Genomic DNA, 22,235 nt, shown 5'->3' on the forward strand with positions numbered 1-22,235 from the left:
ATTTTATCTCAGATAAAATAAAATATTTTATCTCCGTTAAAATCGGTGAGATAAAATATCATTAAAATCTCTCCGAATTGGTATTCTGAGAACAATTTTATCTTCATATTATCTCTGTAAGACACACCTATTTTTTAATCAATATCCAATTAGAAACATGCTTTTATAGCTCTCTCATATCACTCAACCAATGGAAATCCATTCCGCTAGGAGGTGTGGCGAAAGAGTGAGATTGCGTCAATTTATTGACTTCAATATGCTTGCACTATACGCTTGCGCGTCTATCTTTACAGAGATTTATTTTTTTTTTAAATGGTAATACTCTCATCTTTTTTTCAAATTCTATATCGTATCTTTTCAAGCATCATTTCAAAGACAATATTAGTCAAGAAAAGTCTTATGAAATGCTTCCTGATAGTACAGGAACAACTGTAAGGTGTTGTTTTCAATGAATATATCATTTTTCTTAATTTTCATGCCAACATTTGGAGTTAATTCACCTAGAAATATTGACGAAATCAACGTCGCGGAGATAAAATAGCCCGTACCCTCTTTTAAATTTATTTTATTTTTTCTTCAAAGTAACTTGGGCGCAAGCACATCACCCGTGTTGCAATGGCCAGATACGCGATGGGTATGTCTACGCAGCCACTGCTCTGATTAGATAGGCAAGATAAAATTTTAAATTTTTTCTGAGAGATAAATGTCATAAATGTCATCTCAGAATACCAATTTGTCTTGTCTTGTCTTGTCTTTCCGTTGATGCCCACAATCAAAGTGTTGATTATTATGGCAAACTTTATTTTAAAAGATAAAATGACCTCAGAATACCGCCCCTTGTTGTTGTTTTTTCCCTGCTGCAGCGCAGCCTAATTTGCCGATACCATACAACATAATACAACGCAGAGGGGATCGGAGGAGTGAGAACACTGAATTTTTATTGTTGGTTGTCACTTTACCCCGTAAAGGATTTTCTAAAGTCACAGTAGGTAGGTATGCCTACTAATTTGGGAGCATCAATTTTTATTTTGTTGTGCTGGAAAGTTGATTAACAAAACAGAATTCATGTTCGTTTCAGTGCGCAGAGCAGAGCCGTCCTAACGTTAGATCGAGGCCGCGGCTGTGGCAAGCGCTAACTCGAGGAGGAGCTCCCCGACCTCTCCGGGCCGCAGCGGGCTAGAGCCGGGCTAGACAGCTGGCAGCCGTCTGTTTCGAGGAGTTTTTTTAACATTTTATTTTTTTTTTAATTTCTCCTCATACACAGACGGCTCGCTAGCGTGCAGCCACCATTAGGGGACTTGCAATGCAAAATCCCCCCGTCGGGGCTCTTCAATTTTTGTCTTTAATGAGTAAAAATTTTGAAAATTCACGCGACCAAAATGCAAATTAATATTCCCTCTTGGCATCAATTGCCAAAAAACGGAGAAAAATCAAGTTAAAAGGAACAAAAACAGTGACTTATCTCGGCTGTCGCGCAAATTCACTTCCCCGTTTTATCCGATCTTAAGTACATAAACATATGGCCATTGAGTCCCCTGTACAGATCGCGCTAGAACTTCGGTCTCTGTATTTGGTGAGTGAAGCCAACGGAGTTCAGCTGAACAACCAACATAACAGAGACCGAAGCTTTTGGTCTAGAGCCGGGCTGGCCTGGGCGAGCCGCGTGGTCCGGTTCCAAAATATAAATTGACTGCAAAATTTCACTTTCTGCTTTAAATTGTAATTTCTGACGGAAGAACTGCCTCGGTTTGACACATTATAGCACTGATGTCAAGACGCTAATGCAGTAACAGCAGTTTCGCACTGTTCGAGTTCGAGCGAATTTTCGCGGCAGAAATTGTTCACAAAAATGAAAATGTCATCAATCTCTCCTCTCCGGCTCTCCTCAAATTTTGAGGTCAATAAGCAATATATGCCAGTCGCTTCTCCAAATATCGTGATCGGCTGTATTTCGGCTGGTATCAACGTTATCGTTCAAATTCTCACTCAGTCAGACATCGTTTCGCTTGACTTTGCCGTAATTTTGATATGGACTGAACTTGCGACCAAAAGATCGATTTGCCTGTGTGGCAGCTCACCCGTTCGCCACATGTTTGTATGATTTGGTCGCTAATTTCAGTCCATGTGAAGCCAAGAAAAACTAGGCGATGTCTGAGCTGAGGATTCGAACGATGACGTCGAGATCGAAGCCGAAATACAGTCGTTCCCAATCGCGATATTCAGAAAAGTTATGGGCATATTGACCTTGTAATTTGATTAAGGGACTTGCTATGTCCAATTTGTGGTCGGGAAATTTGCTTGAAGTTGGCTGGTGCGAAACTGCATTAAGACCTAGTGCCGATGTCAATTTTACTATACTGTGTAGCCCTAGCCTAGGGCTAGGGCAGGCCAAAAATTAAAAAAATAGCGTAAGTTGTAACCCGACTGACTGACTTGTCTCTCGTACGTGCCTCATTCTCTCAGAGTCGAACTTTGACCCCTGACAACTTTTTATATTTTTGTTTGCATTTGACCCGCAAAAGACAAGTGCCGACTGACCCTAATTCCCAATTTTCATTCTTTGCCTCTATTTTTAAAATTGCAGGAAAACTTAAGCATGATGATAAATTTGTTTCCTTAAAAGGAGAAAAATTAGAGAAAATGTCAGTCAAAGTTAGCAAAGGTTTAACAAAAATGCAAAGAATAAGGTTTTGGGTTAGGAATTTGCTTATCTTATTCACTTTCAAAACTTGAAGATGTAACTTTGTAACTTTTTCTGGAATATTTTTTTCTAAATTTTAGCATTTTTTCCACAATCTGGAGGAATTTTATTCAGAACTGAAAGAAATCACCAAAGGGAATATTGTCTGAATTCAAATCAATATGCTGTCTTCAGCAATGAAATATTAAATTGTGACACTCAGACCTCTGTAATCCTGGTATGTGCACATTCTTCAGATTTTGGAGACTTAACAAGAGTTAAAAAAGCTTGGCTGAACACATTATATTGGTATTACCGTAGTGTTTTTAACACTGCCCTCTTTTATTTAAAGATCAAGTCCACCAAAGGGAAATATTGATTTGAATAAATAGAGAAAAATCAAACTAGAATAATGCTGAAAATTTCATCAAAATCAGATGTAAAAAAGAATGTTATGACATTTTCAATTTTCGCTTATTTAAAAAAAAACAGTGATATGCATGTCAGTGACATGCAAATCAAATGAGACAGTCGATGATGTCCCTCACTATTTCTTTTGGTTTTTTTATTGTTTGAATCATACAATCAGGGTGCTACATAACTTTTTAGAAGTGCTTGCCCGGTCGGGCAAGTAAATTTTTAAATAGTTGGAATATACTTCCCCAAAAATCTATTACACTTGCCCCAAAAAATCCTTGAAAAAAAAGTTTTACCTCTGCAAAAGAAAGTTTTGCGGTTTTGTAAACCATTGACCTTTTCTCTCTTTTGACATGAACTGATCTACCTTGTTATTGCATTTCTTTTTCCCAAGAGATTTTATCTTACCTGCCATGACCAAAATTAGGGTCAATATCATATCATATCGACCCTAATTTTGGTCATTCTACTGTGAGAATTTTGCTTTCTACTGTGTGAATTTTGCTTGCCCTATTCGGGCAAGTTGTTTTGCTCTATACTTCAAAACACTTGCCCGACTCTAACTTTTACTTGCCTTGGGCAATCGGGCAAGTGCTTATATAGCACCCTGATACAATATTTCATTTTTTACAAATTTGACAATATGGACCAACTTGACTGAACCATTAAACAATGCTAATTCCATATCTTCAGGGAGGAATTATCGTTGTTTCACTTGATAATGAGGAGATAATTAGAACATTTCATATATTTCATATAATAAAATCCAAAGAAATAGTGAGTGGATGACGTCATCAGTCTCATTTGCATTACTGACCAGCATGTGTGTATAGCTGTCTTGTGAAAGTAAACAAAATTTTAAAATGTCATAACTTTCCTATTTTACATCTGATTTCAATTAAATTTTCAGTGTTATGCTTGTTGGATTTTGCTTTTTTTAATCAAATTAACTTTGTTGGGGTGGACTTGTCCTTTAATATCCTTTTAATTTTTGGTTAACATAATTTTCATTTCTCTTTCCTCATTACAGGAAATATTCTTTAGAGGAGTCTTTTGAGTGGTGGAATGATGTACAGAGGTGGAAAGTGTACTGCTGAAGAGGGGAGTGTACAAGATGAATCAGTTGATCTGGAATCTCAGGAATTGTCTCATTTTGACATTGGTGCTCTTAAAGTAGCAGGTACTTGCATCAGCAACATCACAGAGCTGAATTTGAATTACAACAGCCTGTCTACATTGCCGGTTGATTTATCCAGTGCTCTCCCGAGAATACAAATTCTTAGTTTGAGTGGAAATGATTTGAAAGAATTGCCATCTTCTATAGGGAGTCTTGAAGAGCTCAGAATTCTGACTGCCAATGAAAATGAGATTGCGGTGCTCTCCACTGCTCTCTTTCAGCTCCACAGATTGGAGGAGCTTCACCTCCTCGGGAACAGATTAAAACATTTGTCTCCAGAAATCTGTCATCTTAAAAATCTCAGGAACTTAACTGTAGAAGACAACCAACTAAGTGACTTCCCGAGCACTCTGGGAGATTTGGAGAATTTACACACCCTTGAAGCAAGTGAAAATCACCTTGAATCTCTGCCTGTGAACTTTGGTAACCTCAGGAATCTAACAATCTTGAATATTGGCAGGAACAAACTTCTGGAGTTACCAGATAGCTTTGGAGATTTGCCCTCATTACAGTATGTAGATGTATCAAACAACTATCTTCAAGAATTGACCCCTCGGCTGACATCGGCATCCAGGTGCCTGGTGAAGTTCACTGCTGCTGACAATCTTCTGAAGAAGTTTCCTCCTTGGATTGCAGAACTCACTCATATCCGGGAAATCTATTTTGGAAACAATTACTTAGATCACGAGCTTCCAGAAAACTTTGGAACCGTAAGTGGAAACACTTTAAGACACATGGATGTTGGTGCAAATTTCCTTGATCAACTTCCCGAAGGTATTGGACAGCTGAGAAATGTTGAAACTCTTCATTTTGGGAGCCACATTATGGAAATTGAGAGGAGGGCCTTTCAGAACGGTAATCGCATCGCACAGCTTCCAGAATCTTTCGGACAGATGATGAACCTCAGGTAATTGAGTTTCATATTCTCTAAATATAGTTCAGGGTTTGGATTAATCCTAGACCACCATGACCAAGGTTTTGGATTTATTGTTGATTTTCCTCAGTGCACCTCTTCTTAGCCTTGAATATATTTGTGTCCTATTTTTAGTCTGCATGTCACCTTTGTGCCTCTTTATGTTTGTAACTAGATTATTATTAATGTAGATATAGAAAAAGCATTTTCAATTCCCCATAAAGTTCTCATGATATTGCTTTAAACATTTGAAAATAATGTGTTTTTAATCATTACTATCCACAGACATTTGCGGCTAGATGAAAATCACCTGCATAGTCTCCCGAATAATTTTGGGGATTTAAGTTCCTTGGAATACCTTGATCTTGGGCAGAATGTTCTGAGGAGGCTTCCTGCATCTTTTGGCTGCCTGCGTTCACTGAAGACGTGTCTTCTGTCTAAGAACAATATAGAATGCCTTCCAGAGAACTTTGGTAACCTGAGATTACTAGAGAGACTTAGAATCAATGCAAACCAGGTGAGTGAGATCCAATGTAGGAAATACAGAAGGTGATATCATCCTCATCACAGTCTGAGTCACCCCTATAATTCCCCAAGTGGTATGCTTTGGGGCAACCATAATGTCTATAGACCATTCAGAGTAAATAATTGGTTATCTAGTAGAATGGATGGTTGTAAAATGGTATGATAATATGGGAAAGCATAACAATTCCTTTGCTTGCCTGCACACAAACACTAGCAAATATCATTTTTGCAACATACTGTTGAAAAATATCTATTCTTCTGTAGCAAAATGTGAAGGAATACATTTATCAAAAGTAATCAGTAAAATAAATGCATAGTTGTCAACCATCATTATAAATATCATGTTCTGACTTTAATTGTTATGATTACTGCGCAAAAGTTTATCGACATCTGACATATTTTTTTTCTCATGTTGTCCAATATCATAATCTGATCTTGTTTGGTTTTATATAGCTGAAAGAACTTCCTGCATCATTTGAGCAGCTAGTGAATCTTCAAACTCTTGATCTGGTTGACAATCATCTAAGGGAGTTCCCTGCATGCCTCAACAAACTAACCAGTCTAGTCAGAGTTGCTTTAGATGATGTAAGTGGGGAAAACCCCAAATTCACTTGTTGGCCCTTTCATATTGAGTTCTTCACTCATTATTTGTTGGAAGTTGATCACTTTACTGGCACACATTCTTCACTTCTCTTGCAAAAACATTCTACTTCTCTCATAGTGAGCACTTCCCTGCAGATTAGAATCTGCCCTCTGAAATGTTGACAGCTGACTGTGCGTTTCCTGACAAAAATCGGCATGTATGTCACCTATTGCGTACTCTACAATATTGTGTAGTCGATTATTCTGAAATATTGTAATTTATTTTATTACTCCAATTTCTGCATGAATTAAACTGATAAACAATAATGATATCTGAAAATTCTAAATCTTCTTGAATGTTTTAATGTTGAAAAAAAAAATATTAAAGGAAGAGGAGCTAGGATTGCCTTGTAATTTGAGGATTCAGAAATGCTTATTTTCCTTTTGAAATTTCTGTCACATACAATAGATGCCAGGGTAATAATATCAAATTAAGCGCATAGGGACGCATTTGGCAGTGATATGCGCTATACATGTATAAGTATGTTGATATTATTATTATTATTATTTGATACCCTCTTGAATGTTTCAAAATAAAAAAATTATTTCAATTATTGAATGCTCTAGTAATAGTGGTATTACTGTTTTTTCTTTGACTCAGAATGACTTTGAGCTTGACATTCCTGAAGTGTTGCACCTCGACTCAAGGGCTAAGTATCCTGCTGATGGCATTCACAAGTTTGTCAGGACTACAGAGTTTCATGATACTGACAAGATGGTAACTATTGGGACCGTTTCTTCTACAAAGTCTATGGGAATGAGGGAATTTAACACATTAAAACTCTGCCTTTGTAAAAAAAATGAATAGATAAATGTGAGTATGGTAGTATAATTGTAGTAAATGTGGCTGATTTACGCTCTTTTGGTGTATATTGACATATTTAATACAGTTAATACTGCTGTACCCGCTGTACTTAAAAAAAACCACACACAGGAGTGTTTGTCTTTTAAATGCTATTTTATGTTTCTTTGAATATCTACAGTTCAAGTGGCTTATATATATATATTATTTTATTAAATTTTTTGGTCAGTAGTTCACATTGGTCACATAGGCCCAAATACCCCCATTCTCCCTGTAACTAAGAACTTTAATTATTAGTTTTGGGGTCACAAATTCAAGGCCTAAGCAGCTTTTACATTCATGAAATTTTCATATATTTATGGTAACCAAATAAGAATTTGAGTTATAATTTGTAAGGTTATAAGAGTAAAAAAATTATCTGATTAGATTTGGAGGGCACAAGGTCAAAGGTCACATTGGTTATTACGTGATAATGATAAATTTAGAAGTTATAGGTGTGTAGTGTATTTTTGATCTGGCAAAAGTGTAGGCATAGATTTTGACTGCTAATTTTTAAGAAAATAACATAAATGATACACTGAACTTCCTCCTATTCATTATTATAATAATAATAAAAATAGCGGTATATTTACCCAGGGTAGCCACTTCAGTTCCCAAAACTGTTCTCCCAGCGGGCCCTGCTATTATTACCCCGGCTTTAGCTGGGCTGCCTAGGCGCTCAAGCATTCAATCCTGCCGGGTACCCATTCACCTCACCTGGGTCAAGTGCAGCACAATGTGGATAAATTTCTTGCTTAATGAAAACACGCCATGGTTAGGATTCGAACCCACGACCCTCTGTTTGAAAGGCAAGAGTCAGAACCACTAGACCATGACGCGCCCACACAAATTTTAGGACTTAATCTTGAAAGTCTGATTGCTATTTATTATTTTACTTTGTTTTGTGTTGGAGGGTTGGATTGGATTTATAAATTTTCATACTTCTCTTTTATTTTATCAGACAAGTGCCCTTGCCAATGCTGTTAAGAAAGGAGACTCTATCTGGAAGTCACATCTTTCTAATGATCAGGATATGCTGACTGCTACTCACCTACAAAATGAAGGTAAATTATTAGACTCAGGGATGATTACCATTTGTGCAAAACAAGAATCAAGAATTTGAAAGATTTTTTGTCTTCTTCATTTTGTATTCCTTCAATACTGACTGATGAATGATACAGTTTGGGGGGGGGGGGAGGTTATTGAGCTGTGTTTGACTAGATATGTAAGATAAATGATGAAATTACCTTTTTTATAGCAAATAAAACATAGCTGAGAGGGGATGCTTGGATGATATCCAGAAAAAAAAATCATCATTCAAATTTTCACAGAGAATCAATGGTTGAAACAAAAAAAATGACCACTGTGCTATTTAAAGATTGGCATGTATGGTGATACTAGAGTATGATTCACATTATTGAGCCTTATGAAATATTTATCTTGGCTTTAATGAAGATGAATTTGTCATGTATCATGACAGGAAGTGACGGAGGGACTAGTGAAAGCTGTAGTCATACCACTGATGTAGAGTTTACCCATGGCCTTGATGATGTCATCCATGAACCTGAAGATTGGGATATGGAAGTAGAAGATAACAACCCATTTAGTAAGTATACCATTGTGGCCCATCTCATGATAAGACTTTTAATTATAATTGTAGAGGTGTCGTGGCTCAGTGTAGAAGTCTTCGGACTTTGAACCACAAGTCCGGGGTTCAAATCTCACTGCAGCACTTGTGTCCTTTGGCAAGGTGTTTATCTACATCTGCCACTCTCCACCCAGGTGTAGTAAATGGGTACCCGGTAGGAAGGAATTCCTTGAATGCCCCATGCGCCCGATCAGGGTAGCCATGCTAAAGCCGGGGTAAAAGTATGCAGCGAATAGAAACAATTGTATTAAGTGCTATATAAATGCTGCATATTATTAGTAGTATTTTTAGATACCTTTGCCATCATTCTTTTACTGTGATAACTTGCCTCAGCAGCCAATATACAAATAGCGAATAGGCATGAGTGCGATGGTGCGAGATTTCGCATGAGGTGAAAGAAAGATGCTCTATTCAACGAGGCGTGAGCCGAGTTGAATAGAGCGTTTCTTTCTTTCACCGAATGCGAAATCTTGCACCATTGCACGAATAAGAATATTCGCCATTTGTGTTGTACAACGCCTCGGAATTTAGCGAAAATATGAAAAAACAAAGAGTTTATCCCTATAGTAATCTATGAAAAGGGAGCAAAAATACCGAAAGCAGAAAGCAAAATCCCACTAGCGCACATGACCTTGGGCAGCCTTGCGCATTTAGCCAGCTGGCTTATACGCGTATTGTTCATTTTTACCAAGCGCAATGAATTAAATCGTATTGTGACGTCACCTCCTAAAGCCGTGCAACGGTACATTTTGGATGGTACGTCTTGTGTGCAACGGTACGAATGTTTCACATTCAGTCTCCCATTTGCTCGCGTACAACAAGCTAAGTAGGCGTTGTACAAAAAAAAAAAATGCATAGTAGTCAACAAGCTACCATGTTACCAGTGTATTTGTAAGTCATTATGACACTGGCCCCTGACATAAATAACCTAAATTCATTGTCACATCTACATCAGTCTTTCTATTTGATTGCTTCAATAATGGTTTGCACAACTTGTAAAAGTTTTTCTATCTTCATTCAGATCCCGTTTTTCCCCTCATCTCTTTTTTAGTCTCCCTGTCTAATCAGCAATATTGCCCCTCCCCCTTTTTGCTCAATCCCACTTCTCTTTATCTTGTTCCAGAGAAGTCTTGTGTAAATACATCATAATTATATAACACCTATTATCCATACAGGTTATGATGATATTCCTGTATACCAACATAAAACTTTGAGAAGTCCAATTGGAACCAACGTTCTCAAATTCAATTTCGTACCGTCTGATGATCATCCTCCGTGCCTTCCAGTCCCTGACCTTGACCTTGACTTTGAGGATGGCCAATTTGAAGACGCTGATTGATGACAAGAGTATTAAATGGATGAATGCAATTGATGGCGATTGGTGACAAGATCAACCAAAAGATGAATGCAATTGAAGGTTATTGATGACAAAATTTACCTAAAGATGAATTCAACTGTGGGTGATCAATGACGAGAATAACCCAAAGATGAGTGCAACTGATAGTGATTAAGCTACACATGAATGCAACTGATAATGATTGATGACAAGATCAACCCATGAACGCAACTGATAGTGATTGATTACAAGATCAACCCATGAATGCAACTGATAGTGATTGATTACAAGATCTACCCATGAATGCAACTTACAGTGGTTGATGTCAAGATCTATCCATGAATGCAACTGATAGTTATTGATGACAAGATCTACCCATGAATGCAACTGATAGTGATTAATGACACGATCTACCCATGAATGCAACTGATAGTGGTTGATGACATGATCTACCCATGATTGCAACTGATAGCGATTGATGACAAGATCTACCCATGAATGCAAATGATAGTGATTGATGATATGATCAACATAAACACAAATGCAATTAATGTTTATCGATGACAAGATCTACCCAGATTTGAATTGCAGTTGAAGGTTATTCTTATTACAAGAGTAAGCCAACAATGAATGCAATTGACTGTGATTGCTAACAAGAGTAACCCAAAGATGAGGGCAATAGATGGTGATTGATGACAAAATCAACCCGTGAATACAGTTGATGGATTTTGATGACAAAATCAACTAAACATAAATGCAATTGATTGTGAATAATGGTGAGATCAACCCAAAGATGAGTGCAAGTGATGCTGATCGATGACAAGATCTACCTGAAGATGAATGCAATTGAGGGTGATTGATGACAAGATCTAACCATGAACACAGTCAATAGCGATTGATGACAAGATCATCTAAAGATGAATGCAATCGATTGTGAAGGATGGCAAGAGCACCCAAAGATTATTGCAATTATTATTGATATGATTTACCCAAAGATGAATGCAATTAATGGTGATTTATGATATTAACCCAAAGATAAATGCAACTTTAAATGTATGTAAGTGATACACTGTTTGTAGAAAATCTGATTTTCTATGTATTCCTACCTCCTTTGAAAATATTGGTTAGTTGAGATTATCAGCTGTGCTACGTTACCATTCTCTGAAAGCAACAGTCACAAACCAGTTGTTTACACTTGATTAGAGAGATTTCAGTGAAACTGTCAAAGAATGGCAACTTGTCAATGCTGATAGCTAACTTGTGCCATAAAAGGGTTCTAACATTGGGGCATTACAGTAACATTTGGACATTAAAGTCATCTTACAGCTAAGCATTTTTACACATGAAAAACAATGAGAATAACAACCAACTGAGTATAATGTAAATTAACATTTTTGACCTTGACGTTAGCCTTCGTTTTAACAGTATATAGTATTAATGAATCTTGGATGAAACAAAGCATTTTGATATTATTCAAACAGGAATTTCACTGATAATCTGTATTGGTATAATGGATTATCATGGATATTCAGTTCTATAATTTTGCCTGACATTGTTCTGTAATAATGGTTCAAAGTTTTGGTAGTTACGTTATGTTATAAATAAAGAAAATGTTGGGAGTTGAGGTTATGGGAGAGGCATATTTCCCTAGTGCAAATAACAAAACAGGCACACAAATTCTGATATTAACAAAATTTTACAGCTCATTTGGAATTTTAACAAAATTATCTCTGTCACATAAATTGACTATTTTTATTTTATTTATTCATTTTTATTCATTCATTTTTTTTTTTTTTTTTTTTTTGGGGGGGGATGGTTTCAGTATTTGTGTGCCAATCACAACTTGACTGTTAATAAATATGGATGACTTTAATATTACATGGAAGGTATAGTTGCTCAAATCAGCATGTGGTATATGATGTAAATAATCATGTTTTACACATTGAATGGATGAGAGAAATAATCACATTCTTGGCGATATGAATAGTACAGGTGTGCACTATGTTTCCTCAGCTGTTCTTTGGAAATACAGCTACATTCAAATCAGCTGGGCATCACAAGTTGGCCCATCACCTTCATAAACAGTAATTATTTCCTCATTGAAAAGATATTTGGCAAATAAATGTAGGCCATATCCAAATTCTAATTTGAAATGCAATTATGAATGATTTTTTGGACACATTTTGCAAAATCGCCATGATTGCGTGGACTTGCCTAGCTAAGTTTACAACTCAAATTTGATTTATACATGTGCATATTAACAGGATCTGTACATTTTTTTGTGACTTTAATTTTTTTTCCTTAAAATTGCGTCACAGTGAAATATTCTTTGTCCACGTTTTGAGGCTTAGTTGTGACAAAGTTGATGGTTTTCCTGTGTTGGTCTTTGCATTTGTTCCTCAGTGTGTATTGGTATTTTGTTATGAATTCTGTATTTCTTCAATATTAAATCATCAACATTATTTTTCATTTACTTTTTCAGAACTACCATTATTATAGAATACTTGCCACAGTGGGCTCTTTTTGGACGATTGGTTTGATTTGAATGATATCTTAGGTTTGATTGAGGTCAATTCTAATCATTTGCTTAATATACCTTTGTTTTACATTGTTGTCAAAGTTCTTTTAACAGTTACTTGTCAGGAAACAAAGGCAAATACAATATTTTATCGTTATTAATAAAAGCAAATGAAAGCCAGTTTGTAAACATTTTACCTCCTATACTGGACACCAGGGGCCTTTGCATGTACAACTTTCTTTAACTACAAGTATGGTAACTTTGCCATTATTGTAACTACCGTGGAAACCTGGATCATGATTGGCGGCCAAGCTCTTTTACCATGGTACTCGCAATAATGGAAAGATACCATAGTTTTTTTACGAAACTTTTATCCAAAATGTTTTTACTGAACGGGCCCCAGACTTAAGCCCTGGCTCATACTGATTTTCTGACAGTTTAAAAGTCTGATTATGCATTCTTTGTTTTCTTCTTGCAATAAAACTGTAAAATGGAAATGGATCCGAGTATTAAAGTGGAAGATTGAAGATTACATTGTTGTTGCATATCATTAAATGTATTTTCCTATTACATTATGTTTAGTGTGTTTTCTTTTGATATATTATATTGGATGACTCAGAGTGGAATACCAGATATTTTTAAAAGCTAGGACCAAGATTCCATTCATTTGTGTTTTAGGGAATATTGGCCCAAGTGGAATATTCCTGGTATTCCATGAAATGAACCAATCCAATATAGTTACTGTCTATCCCACCCTCACCCCCAGCCCCCAAATAAGGAAAAAATTGATTGAGCAAGTCATGTCACTTACCATAATCAGTTAATATGGTCTCATTGTTACGACTTAATGTTTCTCATTACAATGTCATTGCGCTCGATGCTGGGCATAGCATGTTAATGATTGTTGTACACAAATTTTCCGTGCAGAGAGAGGGAGAGGAATATGGAGGGGGTAAAAAAGAGAGATAGACAGACAGGTAGACAGACAGGTAAACAAAGTGAAAAATTTATCAAATCTTTATCTGAATCCCTCAAGAGGATTATGGAATGTAAGAATTGAATACCCATTTCTGGTGTTTGATACGAAAGATGCATTGACATTTCATATTCTCTATTATACATTTGTGCACCACACCATCACACAAACAAAAAAGGGTACAAGAATGTATTGATTTCTTTCCTACATTTATTCATCTATTGTTTAATGCGTGTTTCAATTCAAATACATAAAAGAATGTTAATTGCATACACAAAATATCACATGTGAAGATATATAATTGCTTATTAATACAACACAGACGTCTTGTCCCATAAGCTTGAATTGTAAAGCCTTTCTACATTCATGTGTTAAAAAAAATCAAAGACATATACATTATATAAATAGAAAGAATTCAAAGAGAGGCAAGAAAAGGACATAAGACGACCTAATTAATATAAGAATCTCCATACATTGTGAAGTAAATTACCAAAACATTTGTAGCAAGAGTTCAAGTCTTGAAGACATTATATAGTTATTGTAAAGTGTTGACATGGATCCTTATTTTATTGAAGTGGAAATTTGCAAATGACAAAGATCTATTGACTGGTCGCATTTTTGAGATGATGTTTAGGATCCACATTGATCATTATCTTAACAACAAATTGACCATGCATTGAAATTACCATATATTACCTTTATAACAGTCCAAAAGCACTCGGCTATGCTCCAGGCATTTTAGAACTGTTTCAAAGTATCTGAGTATATGCTAAATCTTGGCTTTTCAACTTTCAAACCCTTGAAAAAGGAGTTTGTAGTATCTTAACCAGACTGAGTAAAAAAAGCGACTAGTTAGCTTCCTTTGAAGAAGCATACAATTTGTCAAAACTTTTTTATGTACCCAAAGAATATTACAGCATGAAAACTAGGGGAGAATAAGATAACACTATATTGGAAACAAAAAATATTTAACCGACAAAATAGGGTTGATGAAATGTACAAACTAGTACAAAATATTTGATTAAAACTTTCTTAAAACTATTCATATATTCATATCTCCCTTTTCTCATGTAACTGTCTCACATGATTTACAAATACTTGAAATAAAACAATAGTATACATGTAACAGGCATCATATCTATATCATAAAATAATTATTTTCATTTTGCATTTGACAAACAAAACACAGACACAACACTAATCCATATAGGCATACTGGAATGGCCAATTCACCATACATAAAACAAATGCATTGTATAAATACACACACAATTAAATCAATAAATTAATAATGCATACCAATATTAAAGCTATAAAACATTTTCTTTATACACCAGCAGCCTACAATCACGAACGCTTCGATCCGACTACCTCCAACATTTTGCTTCTGCTGACACTGTTCATAAACATAACTGGCATATATTTGACTTCAGAGACTTCAGTCATTTCAGCATTTGTAGCCTTAATTATTACTGAAGCATATGAAATTGCAGTAAGACCAGAGCTGCCAAGTTGTATTTTGCATTTTCAGTCTTCTTATCCCCCAAAATCAGTATTTTGACCAAAAAATCAGTATTTTTACCATGTGAGATAAATATTTTGTATTTTTCCCCAAAAAATGTATTTCATAATAAAATGCTTGGCGCACTCGCCCATCACGGCGCTCAAGCTGCATGCAAGCTAAAATGCGCACTGCTCTTGCAGATGAAAAAAAAAAACCATTGAAACTTGTGTATATCTCACCCTGGTTTTTACAAAATGATTGAAAAAAATAACAAGTTACCTGAAATTACATTGATCTAATAACCATATTTGTGTACGTTTTATGAAATAGAGACATATAGAGAGGATTTTTCTCAATAAATTACGATTTTGTTTAATTTTTTTTTTTTTTTTACAAAAACATATTTTTAAAAGAAAAAACGAACTGCTGTATTTTGGTTGCAAAAACGTACTAAATACGGCTAAAACGTACTGGTTGGCAGGTCTGTAAGACCAATATTGATCACTTCAAGTTTTGCCCTCTACCACAGTGTGCAAATCACAGACTGGAGCATGATCAGAATTAAATATAATATCCCTTGATTTTGTGAAGCAAAGTTGTGTAAAAGTTTCAGTTTCAGTTTGGTTTATTTCAATATCTCATTAAATATCAAATACAATGTAACGTCCATCAAAAGACAGTAAATCAATAATAAAATAATACAACACATCACCAAATTCACCATCATTCATAATAAATAAGACAAATGTTATACAATTGAACGTTCAGATGAAGATATGAAGGGCAAACTATTAAAAAGCAGAGCTTTAACTAGCAACTAAGAGTTTTAAAGGCCTTTTTTCGTTGTGGTATAGGTCTCAGACTAAAGAATGTAAGGTTAAAGGTTCAAATCCTGCTGCAGCACTCATTTTCTTTGGCAAAACATTGATCTACATTTTCCACACTCAACCCAGGCAAGGTGAACAGGGAGCAAGACTGTATTCTTTGGAATGCTAAAACTCAGTTGATATTAAGGAGCACCAGAGGTTAGTGGGGCCCAGATGTGTTATGTATTTGACAGATACATGTATGAGCAATACAATCATCTTCTCATTTGGATGTTAAAGATGAGGAGCAGAGGATAAGAAGTTAATAGTAGTGTTGATGATGACGATGAAAATCATGTACTAGATCTGTGATCATAATCATGGATATTGTGAATGAAGATAATGAAAATGTTATATTTGATAATATCATGGAGGCAATACATCAACATGATGAAATTCAGGAAATAACATTTAAGTGTCAACAGAGCGAACAAGTTCATCCCCATATCTGCCTATCTATAGAATATCCCGAGATATAAAGGCAGTAAATGGTCATAAGAGTGAAAATTCAATCAGAATTTATATGAAGACAAGATATGGAAGAAAGAGAGAGATAAACACGGAAATTGGCAAACAGTTGGTCTATGTCTGGGATCTACTTTAGCAAGTAGATCAAATACAAGAACGGGGAACACAACCTTTTTTTGTTTTTTAAAGTGTTGAAACCTTTCCTAAAGGTTCAAAATAGGCAATATAAGTTGTGAACTTCTTTTCTTAATACCAAAGGCATGTAGATCTCTGAAATGGCCCATTAAGGCCAAGTAGGCACTAATCAATAAACAAATTTAGAGAATTTGTGGAAACTTAATATTTTTTCTTGCTCTACAATATAATGGTTCTTTATCGCTGCTTGTCAAAAAAGGAATCTCAAGCGAGTAAATTACAAACGGCTTGCTGAGGGAGCAGACTTTCCACACGAGACCAAGAAACCAAGTTTAAGCTGGTCAACATCAAAGTTGCCCGCTAGAAATTATTAACCATAAAACTGAAGGTGAGGAAAACTTTGTTCTAGTACACTATGCGGGTTGGTGTAAAAGATTTGACCAGTGGAGACCTCTTCATGACATGGTGGATATTCCCTTTGAATTCATTCATTGTACTCCTAAGACTACAACCTGCTATCTTCTCCATCGTTCTGCTAACATTATTAGTATTTAAATTCTCACAGAAAAACAGACAGTTTTAAATAAATTAGCCTTCCAATAAACAATACAACAAATTGTGAAGAAGTGTGGATGGGAAAGAAAATGGGGGTGGTCAGTTGCACAACTAAACATGCTTTCAGAGGCAATTGTCCACATTGTCTATTGAAGACTTGCAGTTAGCCGTCTAAACATAACTCTTGTTTGCCCTTCCTGTGACATCAGATTAACTTGTCAGCTATAAAGAGAGGGTATATTCTGCAGTTGGAAAATTGTGTGACTTAAATGCTCTGCTTGGAAATAACCGCTTTACCGAATAGTAAATACAATAGAAACTTCGTCACATTATGCTGTGGAAAACACGAGTATCATACCGCATGATTGAAAGAAAACCTCTTGTTGAATTTGCCCAAGACAGATATTATGTTCATTGTCTCTTGCATAATATGAATTGAAAAATGGACTCTGACAATTCAAAACTTTTTAGAGGCAGAGAAAAAATTGTGTACAATTCAATTTTGCTGATCGCTTCCTGTTTATTCTTTCCTCAATAATACTGAACATCAAATCTTGATTGAAGATGTGCCATGTGCTTGCTGTATCTAGTGTGCAAAATTACAATTCCTAGTTTCCACTCTTCACACTTAATAAATTTTGTGCAGCTTAGAGATGGCATCATTGTGACATCCTTGTTAATCTAATCCACTATTAGAATGAAGTAACTTCATGTGATTTGGTCCCACACCTTGGACTTTTTGTGACACTAGGAGCTACGCCTCATAGCTAAATGTTAGTAAAGTGAAAGTGGACGAGCATGGTGAAATGTCCTTTAGTAATTAACATTCTATGCCTGTAAACGTAGTCTTCTCTTCAAAACAGAGTGCTACTCTTTCAATGCTCTTTTTCACATAACCCTGTCCTCTCTATTAGGTCTTTTCCTTCACTCCATGCTCCACTCATATTCATTTCAACCATTCTTGATTAATTCTTCCCTTTTTCCCCTCAATGTAAAACTCAATATTACAGTCCTCAACCTAAAATCTCTTTAAATTGTTCCAAGTATTTTGATATAAAGCACACTTTGATTTCTGACAACACAAGGGTAGAAATATTTATCGATGTCATGTAATAATATAGAGTGTTACATCAATATTAACCCATATTTAGATGTAACAATGCCATCAAAGAGGGAATCGGATGACATCACCCATGGAGAAAAGTAGTCACATGAAAAAGCTTGTGCAAGACACAGTTAAAGGGATGGTCCAGGCCAGCTCCAAAAATATTTGCCGTGTAGCTAATAATTATAGGAGTAATGTCACCGAGTATTACTTCTGAACTCAGCTTTAGCGATTTTTTAGAGCACTTCTTGTAATGGTTATTTTGGGGAAAAAGAATCAAATTTCAGGCACAGAATTGAGATCGGTCATGTGACCTGTGACGTACCATCCCCACTTTGTTTCCCAACAATCTAGCGTGCGACGTCACACAGCTACAAAACGCCAATGTGCCAGCCATACGGTTGTTCCATTTGGCCTGAAAAAGGCAACAATTTTCTATACAGAATCCGATTAGAGAGAGACAGATGTGCCCAGTGGCTTAATAATATTGGCACAGACAAATTTGATATAAAAACCTACAATCACAACCCGAATAGAGTGGTTCGTGAAGATCATTTTGAATAGGATTGTTTCCTGTAAAAATGTTTGTGCTAAGGTGATGGGGTATACTCCGCGAAAGAAACTTTTGAAACCCAATGCCAACAAAAAGGGAATCGGATGACTTTGACAAGCTGGAGAAAAGTAGTCACATAAAAAACTTGTGCAAGACACAGTTACAGAGACAATGTCTGCAATCGTCATCTGACTGGAGATGCAGAAGGGCCGGATCATGGAGCTGGAGGGGAAGATAAAGGCCCAGGAGATATAAAAGGCATCTGCTGAGATGTAAGTCTTGGAGCAAAAAACAGATGACCTGGAGCAAAACTGCAGATCGCACAACATTCGGATTCAAGGAGTGCCCGAGTCGAAAGACGAATATCCAGAGGAGGCTGTCATGGACATTGGCAGGAGGATGGGGGTCAACGTGACTTCAACCGACTTTGTACGATGCCATCGACTGGGTCCTCCTCAAGTAGACAAAGGAGAAAAAAAGGAATTTACCTCGTCCAATGCTAGTCCAATCTGCGCACCCAAGGTCACATTATGGGAGTCGGATCAAAGTTGAAGAGCTCAGTATCTTTAACAATGATCCGAGTCTTACTAGGCAGAAGCTGCTCTTCAATGTCCGCCACTCTCTGATAGTAGAGCGGTCTTGGAGTAATGATGGGCACATCTTTTTTGGACTGTAGAACACTGTGATGATGTATTGAAGCTTTGAATTGGAATTAATGCCTATTGTAGGATATCATACTCTACCTATATGCCCACTTTGAAAAAATAACCCTTTGCTTTTTAATTGAATTTTCCCTCTGTTTGAATTATTTATTTTTTCTCTTAATTCCATTAGAATCCCTTTTCATGTAATATTGAAATATGTTCTCATATTATGTATGCATCGTTATATGATTTTCCCTCGTAAATTGTTCATGCTTCTTGGCAATCTTCCTTATCATGTTGACAGGTTCTTTATTTCCAAGCAGTTAGATTTCACTTGAAAATTTTGAATATAATGGATTTGAATAGAAATGAATATTGCACTTTTCATGTTTTTCTATAAAAAGGATCTCTTGCCTAATTCCCTTAAGAATTATTTTTTATTAAACACATCTGTACATACTTATTCAACAAGAAATGCCCAAAATATCCATATTCCACAGTGCAGTACTTCCATCTTCAAAAACAGTATATTTTATCAAGGACCAGTTATTTGGAACTCAATCCCTTCTGACATTCAATCAAGCCCTTCGGTATCTGTTTTTAAAAGGAAATACACAACATTTTTATTGTCTAAGTCTTAGATTTATTTTTGGTTTTTCCCCCCTCCCCATTCTCATTCGGTTAAGGTTTAGTTAGGTGTTTGCTTGTTTATGTTTTTTGTCTCATTGAATTTGTGATTATATGATGTTTTTAATATTTCTTTAAGTACAATTTTTGTTATGGGTTGGCCTCACACAAGGTTTCTTCCTTTTTGGTCATTACCTTCCTAACTTTCTTTAAATTTGATGTTCATTGTATTTACATTGTCTATTTTTTAATGTATTTTTATCTTGATCTCTTGAAGAGAAATAAATGAAACTTGAAACTTGGATTTGTTAACTCAATAACCAAATGATTAGTATAAAAGAATACTAGACTTTAGTGCTAATGATGATTTAGAACATGCTTCTACAATGAATTGTCAATACTATTCAGAAAATCAATTTACACCTTGAAATTGTTACTGTCTTGCATTTAAATATGAGTAATGTGCCTAGGAAACTTGATTCTTTTAGTACACTAACTGGAAAATTCAAAATAGTTCTACTGTGATTAGAGACACTGAGATCTGGTTCTCAAGTGAGAATGATTTAAATCTGTTTTATATTCCTGGTCAGACATGTACTCTTGTGCCTAATGGCAGAGGCAGTCATCATTCTATGGGGACCAATGGAGAAGTACAAGTACTTGTGGGTCAACAGAGAGAGCTTCTCCCGAAAGGAAGGATTAGTCTGCCTGCGCACCGATGACGGGTATCAAGAAGTGGTTTCCCCAGATACATGTAGTCCATGCTCAGGTAGCAAAAAAATACAAGAAACAAAAACTTTAACTTGAGGCTTTAGCGCAAGATACAAGCTAATTGACATGAAGATCCTGACCGAGAATATTCGAAGTTCATGTCTTTGCAAGAAATGTCATGGAAATATTACCCTCAAAGATGACTTTAATAGCAGACACTGTGGATTTGCCAATACATTGGTACTATCATGTTCAAATTGTGGGTAGGATACAGGAAGCTTAACGAGGAAGGATACAAACACTTCACAGTAATCCACACAGAAAGCTTCAAGAAGAAATACCGAAACGTAGAGACCAACGAAATCATTGAAGTGGATAATAACTTTATTGAGGGCAGTTGGGCCCATGCCAAGGCCCATTTCCATCATATAAACGGGACAACTACAGAGAACTTCGAGGCCCATCTTTCGGCCTCAGACTGTCAAACATTTACAGAGAGTTCTCTCTGTTGGCCCAAATCTATTCAGGGATTGGCCTTCCGAGGCTAACAGTACCAAAGCCGCTCTTTGACACCTTCAAACAGGGACCCTGAGTAGATGAAATAAGCATCCATAGGATTTATGTGTGTCACGTCCCTTCAGACAAAGACAAGGCAGTACAGACGATCCGCGACGACCACAGTTATGTCCAAAAGGATGCCACTGATGAACAATCCTCCATACTGTTCCCTTGCATGGATTCAGCAGGCAGACCTAGCACTAGTAGGACAAGGGATAGTACATCAGATGAGGAGGAAAAAGTAGGAAAATGTATGGATCAGGAGAATTCTGACTGTTCAAGTCATTGAAATTTGAGAGGATTACACTTATTTGTACATACAAAATAAACATAATTTCAGGAAACAAAAAGTACTTCATATTATTTTAAAACCTCATGTTTTTCCAGAGTTTGGTATCAGGATAAAGAGTTGCAAGATACTTTTGTAATCTAAATTTTCATGTAATTTTTGTTTCGTGTTCACTTTTTAAAATTTTTTGCACAGGTACTCCAGGGGTATATCCAGACTGTGGACTCACTGCAGAGACAGCAACACCGCTCTAATGTTACTATTAGTTTGTTTCAGACAAAGTCTTCCATCACATGACAGAAGAGACCAATCAATACGCTGGCAAATATCATGGGGAAGATGCTCAAGCCTCGAGTACAACCCTTGGTGAGATGAATATCTTCTGGTCTTTGTGCATGTTGATGGGCATACTGGGGAAACCCACTCTGTTTTGGTCGACAAGAGCTATCCTGTTGATCTCACAATGGTGCGGGACCGATTCAAGAAGCTGCCGAGACGCCCCTGATCATGATCCATTGTTCAAAATCAGGAACTACTACCATGCCAT

At 36.2% G+C, this 22,235-nt stretch overlaps 1 protein-coding gene across 2 annotated transcripts; it reads left to right on the plus strand.

Moving 5' to 3' along the window:
* The first annotated feature begins 885 nt into the window (after window positions 1–885).
* Window positions 886–13,267, plus strand: LOC129269201 (leucine-rich repeat protein lrrA-like). 2 transcript variants are annotated; one of them, XM_064105482.1, is made up of 8 exons: window positions 886–989; window positions 4,128–5,181; window positions 5,473–5,704; window positions 6,166–6,297; window positions 6,956–7,072; window positions 8,157–8,259; window positions 8,676–8,801; window positions 10,019–13,267. In XM_064105482.1, exons 2-8 carry the CDS (start codon window positions 4,163–4,165, stop codon window positions 10,180–10,182), a joined length of 1,893 nt encoding a protein of 630 aa, XP_063961552.1. In that variant the 5' UTR covers window positions 886–989; window positions 4,128–4,162; the 3' UTR covers window positions 10,183–13,267. The 2 variants fall into 2 exon arrangements, with proteins under 2 accessions (XP_063961552.1, XP_063961551.1); XM_064105481.1 differs by having other exon boundaries at window positions 909–989; window positions 4,142–5,181.
* Window positions 13,268–22,235: the final 8,968 nt, after the last annotated feature.

This window comes from Lytechinus pictus, chromosome 10 (assembly GCF_037042905.1).
Source record: "Lytechinus pictus isolate F3 Inbred chromosome 10, Lp3.0, whole genome shotgun sequence".
NCBI lineage: Eukaryota > Metazoa > Echinodermata > Echinoidea > Temnopleuroida > Toxopneustidae > Lytechinus > Lytechinus pictus.

What these genes read in the sequence shown, in the direction of transcription:
- LOC129269201 (XM_064105482.1), top strand. Translation starts at nt 4,163, where the DNA reads ATGATGTACAGAGGTGGAAAGTGTACTGCTGAAGAGGGGAGTGTACAA. An exon ending in TACTCACCTACAAAATGAAG is followed by an intron (nt 8,260 to 8,675) that starts GTAAATTATTAG and finishes GTATCATGACAG; the next exon opens with GAAGTGACGGAGGGACTAGT. An exon ending in AGAAGATAACAACCCATTTA is followed by an intron (nt 8,802 to 10,018) that starts GTAAGTATACCA and finishes TTATCCATACAG; the next exon opens with GTTATGATGATATTCCTGTA.